This window comes from Polypterus senegalus, chromosome 8 (genome assembly GCF_016835505.1).
Source record: "Polypterus senegalus isolate Bchr_013 chromosome 8, ASM1683550v1, whole genome shotgun sequence".
Taxonomy (NCBI): domain Eukaryota; kingdom Metazoa; phylum Chordata; class Cladistia; order Polypteriformes; family Polypteridae; genus Polypterus; species Polypterus senegalus.
The window spans coordinates 171,276,905-171,295,937 of record NC_053161.1 but is presented as its reverse complement, the minus strand read 5'-3'; the positions used below and the strand labels follow the sequence as shown (position 1 = coordinate 171,295,937).

Below are 19,033 nucleotides of genomic sequence, written 5' to 3'. Positions count from 1 at the left end.
TTTAAAATGTGTTATTCAATCGAGCTGACATATATGAGAAGGAAGAGAATTCCCTAGTTGAGGAGCACTATGAGAGACGCTCGAGTTCCCATAGCACTGAGTTTGATGTGTGGTACAGAAAGTAGAGCTGCAGATGAAGATCTGAGTGAGCGAGAGGAGTGCAAGTCTGTAGGAGATCAGTGAGGTTGTGGAGACCTTTAAATGTTAAGAGCAGTATTTTGTATTGTATTCTGTAGTTAACAGGGAGCCAGTGAAGTTGAGAGAGAATAGGTGTGGTATGTTCAGTGGATTTAGAACAGAAGTTTATTATCCTTGCAGCAGAATTTTGAATAACTTGTAAGCGATGGATAGGTTTTTGTGGGATGCCAGATAGAATAACATTACAGTAATATGTGAGGTGACTCGGGCATTAACCAATACTTCAGTACTGTGTTGCATAAGAACAGGACAAAGTCTAGAAATGTTTTGGAGATGGAAGAAGGCAGTCCAAAAAATGTTACTTATATGGTAGGAATTATTATTATTATTATTATTATTATTTAATAATTGCCATTATTAGTGTATAAATGGATATTTAGAACATTAGAACAATCTAGACGAGAACAGGCCATTCAGCCCAACAAAGCTCGCCAGTCCTATCCACTTGTATCCTCCAAGAAAACATCAAGTCGAGTTTTGAAAGTCCCTAACGTCTTACTGTCTACCACACTACTTGGTAGCTTATTCCAAGTGTCTATCGTTCTTTGTGTAAAGAAAAACTTCCTAATGTTTGTGCGAAATTTACCCTTAACAAGTTTCCAACTGTGTCCCCGTGTTCTTGATGAACTCATTTTAAAATACAAGTCTCGATCCACTGTACTAATTCCCTTCATAATTTTAAACACTTCAATCATGTCACCTCTTAATCTTCTTTTGCTTAAACTGTAAAGGCTCAGCTCTTTTAATCTTTCCTCATAATTCAACCCCTGTAGACCTGGAATCAGCCTAGTCGCTCTTCTCTGGACCTTTTCTAGTGCTGCTATGTCCTTTTGTAGCCTGGAGACCAAAACTGCACACAGTACTCAAGATGAGGCCTCACCAGTGCATTATAAAGGTTGAGCATAACCTCCTTGGACTTGTACTCCACAGATCGTGCTATATAACCTAACATTCTGTTAGCCTTCTTAATGGCTTCTGAACACTGTTGGAAGTTGATAGCTTGGAGTCCACTATGACTCCTAAATCCTTCTCATAAGGTGTACTCTCGATTTTCCGACCGCCCATTGTGTATTCAAACCTAATATTTTTACTTCCTATGTGTAATACTTTACATTTACTGACATTAAATTTCATCTGCCACAAATCTGCCCAAGCCTGTATGCTATCCAAGTCCTTCTGTAATGATATAACGGATTCCAAATTATCTGCTAATCCACCTATCTTGGTATCATCTGCAAACTTAACCAGCTTGTTACTTATATTCCTATCTAAATCATTTATATATATTAAAAATAGCAGCGGCCCTAGCACTGACCCCTGTGGAACACCACTCTTAACATGGCCAGTTCTGATGAGGTTCCTCGCACCATCACCCTCTGCTTCCTGTGTCTGAGCCAATTCTGCACCCATCTAAAAACATCACCCTGAACTCCCACTTCTTTTAACTTGATGCCCAACCTCTCATGTGGCACCTTATCAAATGCTTTCTGAAAGTCCAGATAAATAATATCATAAGCTCCACTTTGATCGTATCCTTTTGTTGCCTCCTCATAGAATTCCAACATGTTAGTAAAACACGACCTCCCTCTTCTGAACCCATGCTGACTGTTCAGAATAACTCCTGTCCTTGCCATGTGTTGCTCAATCTTATCCTTAATAATTCCTTCCATTAATTTTCCTGTGATGCTTGTTAAGCTTACTGGCCTATAGTTGCTTGGATCTGCCCTGTCACCCTTTTTATATAATGGGATGATATTTGCCATTTTCCAGTCCTTTGGAATCTCTCCAGTGCACAGTGACTTCCTAAAAATATGTGTCAAGGGTTTATATATGTACTCACTAGCCTCCTTAAGAACACGAGGATAAATATTATCTGGGCCTGGTGATTTGTTTGATTTCATCTTATTTAATCTGAGCAGCACTTCTCCCTCTACAATTTCCAAATTCCTCAGTACCTCCTTAGTAGTTGCGTTTACCTCTGGGAGGTTATCCACTTGCTCACTTGTAAACACCTCAGAAAAATGTAAGTTTAGGGCATCTGCTATTTCATTGTCTATATCTTTTAATTCCCCTTTACTATTCCTAATGAACTTGACCTCCTCCTTAACTGTTCTTTTACTACTAAAATACTGAAAGAATCTCTTGGGGTCTTCTTTCGCCTTATCTGCTATATTCCTCTCCAACTGTCTTTTAGCCTCTCTGATATCCTTCTTAATGGTTGCCCTCATGTTCTCATACACGCTACGATTCTCTTTGCAGTCATTAGTCTTATATGCCTTATACAGCAGTTTTTTCCTTTGCAACTTCTTTTTTAAATCTTTATTAATCCATCGTGGAGTTTTTTTTAGTTTCCTATTACTTCCAAATTTAGGTATGTATCTGTCCTGCATTACATGTAAAACATTTTTAAACCTGTTCCACTGCTCCTCGACTGTCTCCACATTTAAAAGCTTATCCCAGTCTATCCTACTTAGACTTTGTCGCATCTGCTCAAAATTAGCCCTACCAAAGTTCAACTTAACAATTTTAGTCTTTGCATCTGTACTCTTACAAAATACTGAGAATTGTATTACATTATGGTCACTTGACCCTAGTGGTTCAATCACCTCTACACCCTCAATTCTATCCTGATTATTACAGAATACTAAATCCAGACAGGCTTCACCCCTTGTTGGTGCTTTAACGTGCTATATGATATAAATAACTGCATGTAAATGATTCGCCAAAATCTGTTGTAAGTAAACGATACTGTTTTAAACATAATTGTTTTTTCATCAGAAAATTAGGTTTCCATGTCTACCTGTATTAGTTTAAATGGCACTTTTGCCACTCACAATAGGGCACAAGTGCTGACGTATCATGTCAACTGGGCAACACAGTGAATGCGGCGTCTTTCTATATATGTCTATAACCATGTTCCCCACTCCTCTCTCATGACCCCATTGGTGTCACGTCACCACCCTATATCTAGCCTGACCACATGACCTTTCTCTTCAGCTAATAGAGTCTTTTCTGTAGCCTGCCACAGGAAGGTACTCTCTCGACCATTGGCATTGGTTTCGCTCCTTGCTATTTTCGCTATACTGTGACAGTTGTTTCCTAAGCCTTTGTTATAAAATGGACAGTATCTTCTCTGTCGATGGATTTTTGTACAACGTCATCTGTATTCCGGGATCTGGCAACTGCCTACGGTCAGTTGTATGTGGCTTTTTCTAGGGTTAGATCTTTCGACTCATTATCTGTCGTCTCCAGCAAAACACCTATTCACAACTGCATCTTTCAAGAAGTATTTCTTTCTTCTTGATTTCTAAATTCCTTTCTCACCGTTTTCCGTTCCTATTCTTACACCGCCGACTAGTTGTTATTATTTATGAATATTACCAATAATACATTGTTTAAATTGTAACTTAACTCCTGCTTGCCTTTTACTACACCTAATTGCCTGAGGTTATAGATACAGAAGGGAAGGTGGGGAGAAGTTATACACTATAATACCTTATAAACAGTGGTATGTCTGTGAGATTTGAGTCATTCTGACAAAGGCTACATATTACTAATACAAAAGGGAAAGTAGAGCAATATATTACTCTACCACGACAAAACAACATCTATGTAAACTGCTCAAAAATTAAAGGAGCACTTTGAAAACACATCAGATCTCAATGGGAAAAAATCCTGCTGGATCTCTCTACTGATATGGACTGACATTGTAATATGTTATGAACTGAAGGATACCACATCGTTTGATGGAAATGAAAATTATCAACCTACAGAGGGCAGAATTCAAAGACACCCCAAAATTCAAAGGGAAAAAATGATTAGGCAGGCAGGCGAATCCATTTTGATAAAATTTCATCACAGCAACTCCAAATCATACTCAGTAGTTTGTATGGCCCCCATGTGTTTGTATATACAGTGCATCCGGAAAGTATCCACAGAGCATCACTTTTTCCACATTTTGTTATGTTACAACCTTGTTCCAAAATGGATTAAATTCATTTTTTCTCTCAGAATTCTACACACAACACCCCATAATAAGAACATAAAAAAAGTTTACTTGAGGTTTTTGCAAATGTATTAAAAATAAAAAATTGAGAAAGCACATGTACATAAGTATTCACAGCCGTTGCCATGAAGCTCAAAATCGAGTTCAGGTGCATCCTGTTTCCCCTGATCATCCTTGAGATGTTTCTGCAGCTTAATTACAGTCCACCTGTGGTAAATTTAGTTGACTGGACATGATTTAGAAAGGCACACAACTGTCTATATAAGGTCCCACACTTGACAGTTCATGTCAGAGCACAAATTAAGCATGAAGTCCAAGGAATTGTCTGTAGACCTCCGAGACAGGATTGTCTCGAGGCACAAATCTGGGGAAGGTTACAGAAAAAATTCTGCTGCTTTGAAGGTCCCAATGAGCACAGTGGCCTCCATCATCCGTAAGTGGAAGAAGTTCGAAACCACCAGGAGTCTTCCTAGAGCTGGCCGGCCATCTAAACTGAGCGATTGGGGGAGAAGGGCCTTAGTCAGGGAGGTGACCAAGAACCCGACGGTCACTCTGTCAGAGCTCCAGAAGTCCTCTGTGGAGAGAGGAGAACCTTCCAGAAAGACAACCATCTCTGCATCAATCCACCAACCAGGCCTGTATGGTAGAGTGGCCAGACGGAAACTACTCCTTAGTAAAAGGCACATGGCAGCCCGCCTGGAATTTGCCAAAAAGCACCTGAGGGACTCTCAGACCGTGAGAAACAAAATTCTATGGTCTGATGAGACAAAGATTGAACTCTTTGGTGTAAATGCCAGGTATCACGTTTGGAGGAAACCAGGCACCGCTCATCACCAGGCCAATACCATCCCTACAGTAAAGCATGGTGGTGGCAGCATCATGCTGTGGGGATGTTTTTTTAGCGGCAGGAACTGCGAGACTAGTCAGGATAAAGGGAAAGATGACTGCAGCAATGTACAGAGACATCCTGGATGAAAACCTACTCCAGAGCGCTCTTGACCTCAGACTGGGGCGACGGTTCATCTTTCAGCAGGACAACGACCCTAAGCACACAGCCAAGATATCAAAGGAGTGGCATCAAGACAACTCTATGAATGTCCTTGAGTGGCCCAGCCAGAGCCCAGACTTGAATCCGATTGAACATCTCTGGAGAGATCTTAAAATGGCTGTGCACCGACGCTTCCCATCCAACCTGATGGAGCTTGAGAGGTGCTGCAAAGAGGAATGGGCGAAACTGGCCAAGGATAGGTGTGCCAAGCTTGTGGCATCATATTCAAAAAGACTTGAGGCTGTAATTGCTGCCAAAGGTGTATCGACAAAGTATTGAGCAAAGGTTGTGAATATTTATGTACATGTGATTTCTCAGTTTTTTTTATTTTTAATAAATTTGCGAAAAACCTCAAGTAAACTTTTTTTCACGTTGTCATTATGGGGTGTTGTTTGTAGAATTCTGAGGAAAAAAATAAATTTAATCCATTTTGGAATAAGGCTGTAACATAACAAAATGTGGAAAAAGTGATGCGCTGTGAATACTTTCCGGATGCACTGTATGCCTAACAACGTCGTGGGGGGCATGCTCCTAATGAGACAACAGATGGTGTCCCGGGGATCTCCTCCCAGATCTGGACCAGGGCATCACTGAGTTCCTGGACAGTCTGAGGTACAACCTGGCCGTGTGAGATGGACCGAAACATAATGTCCCATCCAGAGGTGTTGTATTGGATTGAGGCGAATAAGCATGGGGGCCAGTCAATATGGCTGCAACTAATGATTATTTTGGTAGTCGACTAATCGTTCAATTTTTTTCATGATTAGTCACAATCATTTCATGCCTGACTGTTTTGATGCCTGTGACCTGTGGTTGCACATCTTGTTCTGGGCTCCAGTGCATGTCTTACCTCATCTGCTCACGTCTATCCCCTGATGTCTCTGAATTAACACAATCATTAAAATTAAAAATAATCAAATTAAAATAACAACCAGTGAAACATATGAATTTGAAAATAATCAGATGTTTTATATTAGTGTGACCATCAAAATAAAAAAATACATTAAACAATACAAACTAAAGGCACATAGTCTTTAAACAAAAAAATGCATTTAACTTAACCAAAAATGGCCACTGGTGTGTCTTAAAGTCCAAGAGTTTAAATAAAGCTTATATTCAAATAAAATAAAACAATAATGTACAGTTTATAAAAGATTCAGTTCATACAGTATATTCCTAATTGCTGTGCAGGAACGTGGGCATTTCGACAAGCTCTGGTGTGAGGCTGGCTCTCTTCTTTGAGACAATGTCAACTGCTGAGAAGAGACGCTTAGAGGGAGTAGAGGTAGCAGGAATACACGATAATGATTTTGCAGACAGAGAAAGATGTTTTAATCATCACACTCTGAAGGAAAACTGTAGTTAATCACATCATGTAGTATATTATGCCAAAATAAAAAAATAACGGACTAAAATATGTAACAAGCTAATTACTGCCAGCACGCCGGAGCCGAATATATTCGGAAAAGTACATTTGTTGAACGCCGCAACTAGCTAGAGTCGGTTTCCAGTGCAATTTGGAAGCACACCGAAGCCGAGTATATGCAGTGACATACATTCGGCGACGTACATTCATTGAACTCCGCCACCGGGTAAAGTTGTTTCTCAGTTCAATTTGCAAGCACGTTGGAGCAAAGTATATTTGGCGAAGTATATTCATTGATGCAACCGGCTATAGTCGTGTCTCAGTGCAATTTGCCAGCACGCAGGGGGGCGAGTATTTTCGGCGACGTACAGTTATTGAACATCACAACCGGCTATACTTCACAGAGCAATTTGCCAGCACGCCAGCTGATCAGTCAGTGCCGTATATTCGTTGAGCAGCCAGCTCACGACCACTGCCGGTGTTCTCACATTTCAGCATACCTATCAGAATGGCATACTGTGGGCTAATGCGCATGCGCAGAACTTTAACACGCTATTTGCGCATGCGCTAAACTTTGTTTCGCTCTTATCATTTCAGGATGCTACCGACTAAAGGTAAGTAATTGTGCATTAGTGGTGCCAGTTTTACTGTCCATTTGTTATATAGCTACAGTTTGAGAGCAGTTCACTCATAAAAAACGTAGTTGTACTGTTTGAAAGTGAAGTTTTATTATTGTATTCTGAAGTTGTTTCTATCAGTTTGCACTACCGGTATGCTATTCTGACAAAGTATGCTGAAATGTCAGAACACCGGCTCTGACAGAACTGCAGTACCACTGTCTCTGGGATTCAGCCGCTGCACTAGACGAACCTGCAATCATCAGTGTTTACCACAGTGTGTTTGCAAGCAGACAGTTCAAGCACAGTTGGTTCCGGTGATTTGCTGAATTTTCAATGGCGCCAGTTGCACCTTGCACATATAATAATTGATTGTTGCAGTAGTTTATTTTTTTTATTTTTATAGTTTATACAGTTCATTTGCAGTGTGTAAAATGATCAGTGTTGCAGTAATATTGTAATGCTCTTTGCATAAAAAAAAATACATGTTCCATTAAAATTTCACATTTTCTTTGTGAATTATGACATTTACTTAAAATGTGCAGCTAAAAAGTATTTGACGTCCAGGGCTGCATTAAACCCCAAGTATGTGTCGGTTTAAGGGTTAACTTTCATTGTCAAAACCTTCATATACACATTATAGCACAAACATCAACGTTAACACGTGATACTAACTTGACTCGATAAAACTTACCAATCGAGAGACGGCGGTGGCATCACAGCTCCAGGATGCTTGTGTTGGTAGGACTGTGTGCAGTCTTGACAAATAATAACAAGCGATACTGCCCCCAGACGTTTATGTAGTGCATTGCAATTATAAAAACCAATGAGGTTCTATGTGACTGGAGCCCCTATTGCAGGGAATGTTTATGACACGTCGACAATAAAAACTCTTCTACAATTCTTTGTAGTCGACGTTGTCGATTACGTTGACTAATCATTGCAGCCCTACCAGTCAATGGTATCAATTCCTTCTTCCTCCAGGAGCTGCCTGCATACTCTCATAAACACATGTGGCCGGGTATTGTTGTGCACCAGGAGGAACCCTGGACGCACTGCACTAGCATAGGGTCTGACAATGTGTTCAAGGATTTCATCTCGATACCAAACAGAAGTCAAGGTGTCGTTGTCTAGCCTGTAGAGGTCTGTGCGTCCCTCCATGGATATACCTCCCCAGACCACCATTGTCCCCCCCACCAAACTGGTCATTTTAACTATGCTACAGGCAGCATAACATCATCCATGGCTTCTCCAGACCCATTCACGTCTGTCACATGTGCTCAGGGTGAACCTGCTCTCATCTGTGAAAAGCACATGACTCCAGTGGTAGACATGCCAATTTTGGTACTCTGTGGAAAATGCCAGTCGAGCTTCATGGCTCCAGGCAGTGAGCACAGGGCCCACCAGAGGATGTTGGGACCTCAGGCCACCCTCCTGAAGTCCGTTTCTGATTGTTTGGTCAGAGACATTCACACCAGTGGCCTGCCTGCCTGCTGGAGATCATTTTGTATGCTATGGCAGTGCTCATCCTGTTCCTCTTTGTCAAGAGGAGCAGATATCAGTCAGACCTGTTGATGGGTTAAGGTCCTTCTAAAAGTGTCCCTGTCCAGCTCGCCTACAGTAACTGCCTGTCTCCTGCAATCTCCTCCATGCCCTCAAGACTGTGCTGGGAGACACAGCAAACCTTCTGGCAATGGGAGGTACATCTTGGAGAAGTTGAACTACCTGTGCCCACTTTGCAGGGTCCAGGTATCACCTCATGCTATCAATAGTAACACTGACCGTAGCCAAATGCAAAACGAGTGACAAAACAGATTAGGAAAAAATGTCAGTGGCCTCCCTCCACCTGTTAAACCATTCATTCCTGTTTTGGTGGTCATCTCATTGTTGCCCATCTGGTGCACCAAAGCAGCTGAAACTGATTAACAAGCCCCTCTGCTACTTAACTGACCAGATCATTGACTTCATGCTATACTCAGATTAAAACGTGTTCCTTTAATTTTTTTGAGAAGTGTCACACTGTAAATAAAAATCTATTTTGCACGTTTACGAGATTACCATATTTTGATTAACAGGAGCTTATTCATAGTTTATTTTAATCAATTTTTAGTTACCATTTTAATAATCAATATATTCAAATGGCAAGTCAAACAACAGTTCATGTGAGCGCACTTACCTCTGCGTGTTTTTAAGATCAGAGAGTGAATTTTGAACGCCATCACCTCTGGTTTTTATGGCTGAGACAAAAGGCGACTCATTCACCAAGGCTCGACTTTGTGCCAGCCACTTGTAAGGGGCGTATTTTCTGACTAACTTGTATCTTCGATATCATTAATAAGCCCTCTGTTGCTTCACATTGGTTTGACGATGACTTCGCTGTTTAAATCATCACAGTTGTTGCCTGTGATGTTCCTTTAGCTTAATGTTTTGTATACACAGAAATCAAAGAGATAAAATGTCCAAATAAATAACAGGCTGGTCCCTCAACTTCTTATATACATGTAAATAATTCAGTAAAATTATCTGACCTATGTTGCCCTATTTTTCGGATGTAGAAACTTGTCGGCAACATAGTAAGTTATGGATATTTTATTTACTTTTTAATTGTAGGGAGCACAGATTTTCTTCCTTCAAAATGTACCGAGTTAAAGTAAGCCTCAGACAAACATTCAAGTAAATATACAGGTAGGCTACATGAAAAGTCTAAAGAACAATAACATTTATTTTACTTTGTTTCTTCCCACCACTGATCCATTGCAACATCGTTAACAAATGCTTTACCTTTATTCTGATCATGTTTCTTCATGAAGGTTCTTCTTTTTACATTTTTTATGCCATCTTAGGTATCTGCTTCTGCTAAGTCTGCATATAGCAAGAAACGGATCTGTATATTGTACACATTTATGATTTACATCATTTGTAATGGTTACAAATTATGTATTTGCATGAGGGCAGATGATTGATTAAAAAATTCAATTGCAATTAATCGCACAGTTCAAGTTTGTAATCGAAGGTCACTTTGTATTAATTGCAATTTATCATATTTCCTTCAAAGAAATTAATATTTTTTGTATAAAACAGAAATAACTCAATGATTACTTTCTAATACAAAACAGTTTTAATAACCAGTCGCTTGAATGTTAAATTATTTCAATTAGTTTATTGAACATTTTTGTGAAACAGAAACAATTGAAGAAACAGTGAAGCACAAATCAGTCATCGTCTCAAACTAAGATGTTTAATTTATGTATTTATTTATTTATTTTTGTAGCTTTTAGTTATGAATTTCCCCAAAAGCAATTCTTCCTGTGTACTTAGTATCATACCAATCATATTTTGTAGTAGAGATGCTAATTAATGATACTCTCCACAGAATGCATTAACTCCCAGATGGTGGATGTTGTAGGGGTAAGTCATATTTTCAGCTCTCCCCAAGCCCCAATTTCAACTTTTATTCTATTAATTTGACACGTATATTATTTGGTAATTCTCAAGTGTTAAATAATTTGTGCCCCCCCAACTGAGTTCTTATATATAGTTTTGTATATTTTAGTAACAAAAAAAAAAAATAGAATTTCTTCTTTTAGTGTATTGCCACAGCATTCTAACATAATTCAGCATGATGTACCACATGGCAATGCGTACATTTTAGATTTGAACTTTTTCTTTTACATTATATTTTGTATTAATAGTTTGATTATTAGTAATTGATTTTATTTATTATTTAATAAACATTGGCGAGAAGCTATTTGTATGACACCCTGTTATTTTTTGGGAAAGGTATATTTTCTGTTATATAAAAATAAAATATATCACATTATAAAGCTGAACTATTTATTCTGTGAGGCTGTGTATATTGTAGAGTTTTTTTTTTCTTTTTTTCTGATGAAATAGGTATAATATATTGTAATAGTTCTATATGTAATATGTATGTTATGAGAACAGAGCTAGACGCATGGTTGAGGCTGTAGAGCCTTTGGTGAGAAGCGGTTTGTATGATGCCCTGTTCTTTATTTCGTTTCTGGAAAGGGAAAAAGGATATAAACTTCGGATTCTCCTCTGTGTTGATTTGTTTTTGACACAACACCAATTAGGATGGATTCCAGTCAGTTACATGTGCTTACTGTCCAGGCAGGAGTGAATCTCACTCTCGATTCCCGAAGGGTTCTAGATTTTCTGGACTGATTATTTAACTGCTACTGTTTTTATTCTGTTGTGAACTCTTGTGTGTGTCAGAAGGTTGCTTATTTGTGAAAAATGTTTACCACATTCATTACAGAAATACGGCTTCTCTCCAGTGTGAATTCTAGTGTGTTTCTGAAGACTTCCTATATGTGAAAACTGTTTACCACATTCATTACAGCAATACATTTTCTTTCCAGTGTGAACTCTAGTGTGGTATGTCAGACTGCCCATTCGTGAAAACTGTTTACCACATTCATTACAGCAATACGGCTTCTCTCCAGTGTGAACTCTAGTGTGTCTCTGAAGACTGCCTATATGTGAAAACTGTTTACCACATTCATTACAGCAATATGGCTTCTCTCCTGTGTGAATTCTAGCGTGTTTCTGAAGGTTGCTCATTTCTGAAAACTGTTTACCACATTCATTACAGCAATATGGCTTCTCTCCTGTGTGTATTCTAGTGTGGTAATTCAGACTGCTCATTCGTGAAAACTGTTTACCACATTCTTTACAGCAATACGGCTTCTCTCCAGTGTGAATTCTTGTGTGGCTCTGAAGACTACCTATATGTGAAAACTGTTTACCACATTCATTGCAGCAATATGGCTTCTCTCCTGTGTGAATTCTAGTGTGTTTCTGAAGAGCACTCCTGCCAGAGAATTCTCTGCCACATTCCACATTGCAGTGACCTTTGTTTCCTGTATAAAGTTTAAAAGAAAAGGAAAAAGAAAAAAGCGCTTATTTTCCATCCACTGCCTTACTTCAACATTAACTCACATATAAATACATGATGGCTGAAATTTTGAACAACCATTCATCAGCATAAGCAATTATAAAACTTTAGTTCTACATGGAAAGACACTTCATTTTTTAATGTTACATTCTCTATTACAACTACTCACCAGGGGCCTCATGCAAAACACATGCAACGCACTATAACATAACGCAAGCACAAAAGCCGAAATGTGCTTACGCACAAAAATTTCCAGATGCAGGAATCTGTGCATTCGCCAACTTCCATGTTCTTCCGCTACATAAATTCTGGTCAGTGTGGAAATTAACGCAAGTGCACGCGCCTGCTGCCCCACCCCAACTCCTCCCAGAATTACACCTCTTTGAAAATGCTAATCAATATATATAGCCCTTAATACTAGAATTACCACAGTCTACGAAAAAACTCGTAGATCCGGCCCACCTTAAATCCATTCACATCTCTCTGCCAGCGTCTTTTGTCCTCTAAATGTGCTGATAAAGAGAAGCTGCAAGCAGCCAGCTATTCCATCCCTCCACCGAACGTGCACCAACTTCTCTCAGCTCATGCCTTGATTGATTATCTGGGAGTTTAGTGGAGTTTTAGAGTTGAAATAATAGATCGTTATTTGGAACACACGCATTTCATGTGTGTTCCGTTTCTACAGTAATCTGTGTAAACACATTTTTAAAACAGAAACTTTTTCATATTTTAGTAGTAAATGGTACAAAATGTAGGTATAAACTATAAAATGTTTGAAGCCTGAAGTCCAAAGATCAAAGAAACACTTTTACAAAAGGTTCTAGAACGAAATAACAGCTTTCATGGCGTAGCGGTAAGATTTACTGCCTCAGAGCGCAGAAGGCTTGCCGTGCCTAAGAGACCCACGTTCGATTCCCCGCTGGGGAGAAAGTGTTATCTTTTTTTCTTTTTAACCTGAGCCACTCTCACTGCCTGCCTGCCTGAACTCCCTGTCTATCTATATAGTAATAACAGTAATTTTATTATTATATAGCAGCTTCCCTGTCTGCCTATCTATCTATCATATATATATATATATCTATACTAATAAAAGGCAAAGCCCTCACTCACTCACTCACTCATCACTAATTCTCCAACTTCCCGTGTAGGTAGAAGGCTGAAATTTGGCAGGCTCATTCCTTACAGCTTACTTACAAAAGTTGGGCAGGTTTCATTTCGAAATTCTATGCCTAATGGTCATAACTGGAAGGTATTTTTCCATTAACTGTAATGGAGTTGAGCTGCAATGACGGGGCGGAGTTTCGTGTGACATCATCACGCCTCCCACGTAATCACGTGAACTGACTGTCAACGCAGTGCGTAGAAAACCAGGAAGACCTCCAAAAAGCGCTTAAGAAAACATGCATTATATAATTGAGAAGGCAGCGAAACAATAAGAAGCGAGCGAGTGACATATAATACCATATTCATGAGTGCTGCTACCTCGGAAAGAAAGCACGGTGTAAACCTAAACTTTAAATTAAGTTCATAGACAGGCTACCGCTGGCGTTTCACATGCCCACAGGTAATGCGGGATACAAGTTTAATGAGAGGACGCAGGATATAAACGAGAGTTTTGATCACTTTGTAACTAAGTTAAAATTGTAGGTGAAGGGTGTGCTTATGCAAATTCCGAGACTGTGTTTGTGGGGATTGACAGTTAAGGCGGGTGGGGAGTCACGCCATCATCTCCCCCCATTCATCCCATTTCACTCTGAGCTGAGCTCTGCAGCTAACGCCGTCTTCCGAAGCAATTTCGTCAGACTGCCACCAAATACTCACAGAAAAATCCACAAGTTAATACACACACTCTCTCTAGAGTTTCTCCACACTGAATCCTCCAGGCACTACTTACAAAAGGTCACATTGACAATCGTGTTACGTTATTTTTAAAATCTTTCCTTTTCTTAGCACAAGCACAGCTGAGAAGCTTGATGCATGTGCTCCATAACGTTAAAAATAATGCATTTAATCACACTTTGCATTACAAGCAAAGGGAGCTTTTGTCAATGCATGATTTCCTGGTACACCGATTACATTGATCAGCATCCCGATTCATTTTACCCTCGCACACCTTAGTTTGAGAAGAAGTATGAAAAATATGAGGTTAACACAGAAAAACAGATCACCAATTCAAGCTTTATGAATAATCGATTCGCCATCAATAATTGTTTTGGTAAAGCCATCCTCCTTCCATTTTATAATTTTTCCACCATTAGCCGTGATTAAATGAACGGTAAATAAAGTAAGAGCAAAGCGAGCGTGACTTATTTAGGCAGGCATATATATGACAGCAACACTCATGACAATGTCAATCATGTTACGCTATTATTAAAATGTTTCCTTTTCTTTTCATTACTTCTTTAACACACTACTTCTCCGCTGCGGCGGGTATTTTGCTATATATATAATATATGAATTACCTCCAAAGAGCGCTGAGACTTTTGATATCATGAACGTGTGTACAAAAGGGGTCTCCTGCCCAGCAAAAGTCGAGCAGCCAGCGCGTGCATAGCTGTGCCGCCTTTGAGACGCTGACTGCGCTTCTGCTTTAAGTCAAAGTGAGCACTTTTAATTTTTTCATCCTCCCCTGCGCTATAGCCCAGACAAGTGCAAACACGGACCCCTTTTCTACACCACGGCAAAATAATATTAAGGTGATTCACACTTTCTTTTGCACGTATACGATTATGAGGACCTAAACTCGGATTATGAATTCACGCACACGAGTGGAGGACTGACAGTGCCATCACAGCCGATTAATGGCGGGACGCCTCACCAGTCTACACAAGACCCACCGCGACTGTCCCCAAAAGGCGATCATAACGCCAGCTTAACACATCTCTCTATACTATATAAAAGAAAAAGGCAACTTTCCTTTCTTTACACCTTTTTTCCTTTTATCCCAAACCAAAGCCTTTCTCTCTTAACACTGCAGAGGACACAAAACTAATTTTCTTTAAATGCCGGTAAGGCACATTACCAGAGGCACAAATTTGAACGCTCACATAGAAAATGTAATTTCTATACCACAGCCGTGTAGCCTTTCAAAAGGGATCTACTACCGAGAGATGATCCATATACATTTTAGCTGCTGTTAGTTACTTACCTGTTGTGTTACACAGTCTTTAAAATGTAGTTTACCCAACCACTCCAGTAGTGCTCAATGTACCTGTACTTCTTAAAAGCATTAATGTTTTACTGTTTAATAACTTATACACTATATTTTATTATTTTTCCCTTGCACTCAGTGACCAAAGCTATACACACACATATAGACACATACAAACATACACACAAGTATATGTATGTGTGTGTATATATATATATATATATATATATATATATATATATATATATATATACACACACACATACATACATAGGTATGTATATATATATGTGTATATGTAGATATGTATATAGATATGTAGATATGAAGATATGTATGTGTATATATATATATATATATGTATGTGTATATATGTATGTATGTATGTATGTATGTATGTATATGACAGCAGCAATCCAAGCTGTGAGAAAACAGTAAAAAGGAGGCGTGTCAGACGTCATGGTACATTTTCTGATGCAGCTAGACGAAAATAACTTTGTGACGCTGCCACCAAATACACAAAACAATTACTTTGACAATCATGTTACATTATATTTAAAATGGTTCCTTTTCTTTTTCATAACTTCTTTAACACATGACATCGCAAGTAAGCTGGTATTTTGCTATATATATATATATCACAGCGACACTCGTAACAGTGACAAAACAATTACATTAACAATCATGTTACGTTATTTTTAAAATTTTTCCTTTTCTTTTTCGTACCTTCTTTAACACACTACTTCTCCGCTGCGAAGCGCGGGTATTCTGCTAGTTATTAATAATATAGATTATTTAAATGAAGTTAAGAGTGTTATCTGTATAATAAAACAAACATATTTTGCTGCAATTCATCTTAAAAATATCGTCATCATACGTAAATACGCGCTTTATAAAGTGGCTCAGGTTGTGCAATCTTATAACTGTATCGCAAGTTTACAGTGAGGTGATTGTACTTAGAAGTACAAACAGTTCTACAAGGAGCACTTGATTAAATGCGTTTATAGTTCTTGGGATGAAACTGTTTCTGAACCGTGAGGTCCATACAGAAAAGGGTTTGAAACATTTGTCGTATGAGAGCAGTTCAATAGACAGCATGGCTGAGGCAGCGTGTGCTTGATGCTGTATCCCAATAATTCTCTTTCCGATCAGCTGCTGTAGATCTGTTATTCCCCACTCAGATGCAGTGATATAAATAATCCGAGTGGTGCAGTGAGAGTAATATGGAAAAAGATGATCCGCTATGGCAACCCCTAACAGGAGCAGATGAGAGAAGAAGTAGAAGGTGCAGTGAGAGTAGCAACGCTAAAGCAGCTATGGTATTTGGAATAGTTTGACCATTTCATGGACCATTATATTGTTACAGGTTAATTTCAATCAGATGCCTTAAACTAACAAACAATATGTGGTTAATTTCAATGTATTTATAAAGCTGTGTCAGGGATGTGGATCTGAAAAAGAAAGAAACCACACAGGAACAGTAGCACTGCTGTGATGCTGGGTGCCGCCAGTCTGCAAAACCGAGCAGAGAACTTCCGTACCAGAGGGTATGAGCTACTGTGGAAATATGCGTGGCTTCACACCAAGTTTAGGTTTTATACATTGCGATTTAAACGTGGAAACATTCTTATGCAACATTTCTGTGTGAACGCACCGTTTATACATGAGGCCCCAGGTGCACATGTATAAAATTTACCAATCTTCGGAAGCCATGCGCGTAAGCCATTTCTTATGCAAAAGTCAGGATTTATAAAACCAGAACTAGCAGTGAAAATTGGCTTAAAGTTATTGCAAGGTTGAGCATTCATAAGTCCTATGCGGACATTTTTCGAATTGGCATTTTAGAAACTCCAGGTGGCAAAACAAAGAACTAAATAGAAAATCTCATTTCACATTCTAAAGTATGACAGGCTACACAAGGAGTGAGTTTTGATGTATCTCAATGACATTTTGGCTCATGATGATGACTGAATTCTAAGCTGATTGAGACTCCCTACTGTCATCCTCTTTGAATTGTGTACTGAACTGCAGCCTTCATTACAGAGAACATAACTCAGAAATCACACAATCCCAGTTCTCTTACATGTCTTAACAGCTGTGTGTTATTCAGCAACGGCAAAGTTTCAGTGTGAACTGCCTGACCGGTGAGGAATCTCTCAGTGACCCTGAGGCACGTAACGCCCTCTGTATGGGTTAGTATATTTAAATGGTAGAGAGAGATACATGCAATATCGTTCCTATTGGGCTATGTAAGCTGTGATCAAAATGCAACCTGCAATCTGCAGCAACTTCTTCTGTCATTAGCAGTGGTGGTCTTCCTTGGCCTACCAGTCCCTTTGGAATTACTAAGCTCACCAGTGCGTTCTTTTTTTTTAATGATATTCCACACGGTTGATTTAAGTCATACAAAGGTTTTACTGATGTCTTGAATGGTCTTATTATTGTTTTTAAGTCTCATAACATTCATTTGCACAACTCTTCTCCTCATGTTGAACAATGGCAACTACAGAGTCCAAAGGTAGTAAGCCAGCTGAGGTGTCTTATTCCTGCTTGACTACGGCAATGAAACACACCTGAGGAATCACAAACACCTGTGACACCAATTGTCCCAAACGTTATGGTACCCTGAAATGGGGGGCAGCGATATAAGAAAAGGGCTGTCATTTCTTCAAGGTGTAACTAAAATGTTTGCATATCCCCTTAAATGAAAATAATTAATGTGTACTTTAATCACATCTGAATTAATTAATTTATAATTTTAAACTGTGGAGCAAAGGGGTAAATGAAATAAAAATGTTGCTTTGTCTTAGCCATAATGGAGGGTCCTGTATAAAACAGAATGCCATGCCAAGCATGAAAAATGCACTTTCAATTATAATCAGAATGTGTCCTGACATTTGTCCTCAATTAAACTAAAATCACTTGACACAAAAACAAACATCAAAATGGCTTCTTTTAATCACCAAAGTAAAAGAGAGAGCAATGGATGAGTGACGCTTCAGTGCGAGGGCCTACAGAAGCTGCTGTGAAATCAGAGAAAAATTTGAAGATGAGAAAACCGAGGAAGAGCACAGCTGTTGGTGTTTCAGCTCTATAGGGGAGTGGCAGGTGACACCAGGACTGGTCACCTTTGTGATACGCCGGTGACATTTATGTTCACCATTATAATGTTTACGGGTATCTACTTTAAGGACTTATTTATGTTAAGTAAACTAAAATTTGCCAGGTTTTACTGTCTATTTAATCCAATGTATGGAATTATTATCTCCGTTATTGCTGCAAACATAAAGCAGTCCATGCCTGCACTCACTGAAGAGTGCTATAAAGAAGAAATACAACTGAATTAAGACAGTAGTGTTACACAAATTAATCAGTCTTAAATTAAAAATGTTCAGTTTTTGCTCATTATTGTGATATCGGCTTGTAGTTGGTTGACTGGTGTACCGATTTCATGACATGGTATATATTAAGCTGATGGCACGCGCAGCACTGACAGAAATAAAATCTGAGTATTTCTCATAAAATAATTGCAATTTATCATTTTAGATTGCCAACCATTTTTCTATAGTAGAAAGATAAGGATTCAATCATTTAATTTATAATTTGGATGCACAATATACTCTGCCAAGTAGATAATTCTTTCCAGACGTAGCATTACCAGATGCATATACTTTCATGACATCTCATTTACAGGGGCATGTAAAAGTTTGAGGAACCCCTGATCAAAAT

At 38.9% G+C, this 19,033-nt stretch overlaps 1 protein-coding gene across 1 annotated transcript in view; it reads right to left on the bottom strand.

Moving 5' to 3' along the window:
* LOC120534701 (zinc finger protein 160-like) overlaps positions 1 to 19,033 on the bottom strand; it is a 158,597-nt gene that overhangs the window by 27,501 nt on the left and 112,063 nt on the right. The window contains 1 exon segment of the mRNA XM_039762288.1: positions 11,424 to 12,118. Coding sequence (XP_039618222.1) covers positions 11,424 to 12,118 — 695 coding nt within the window.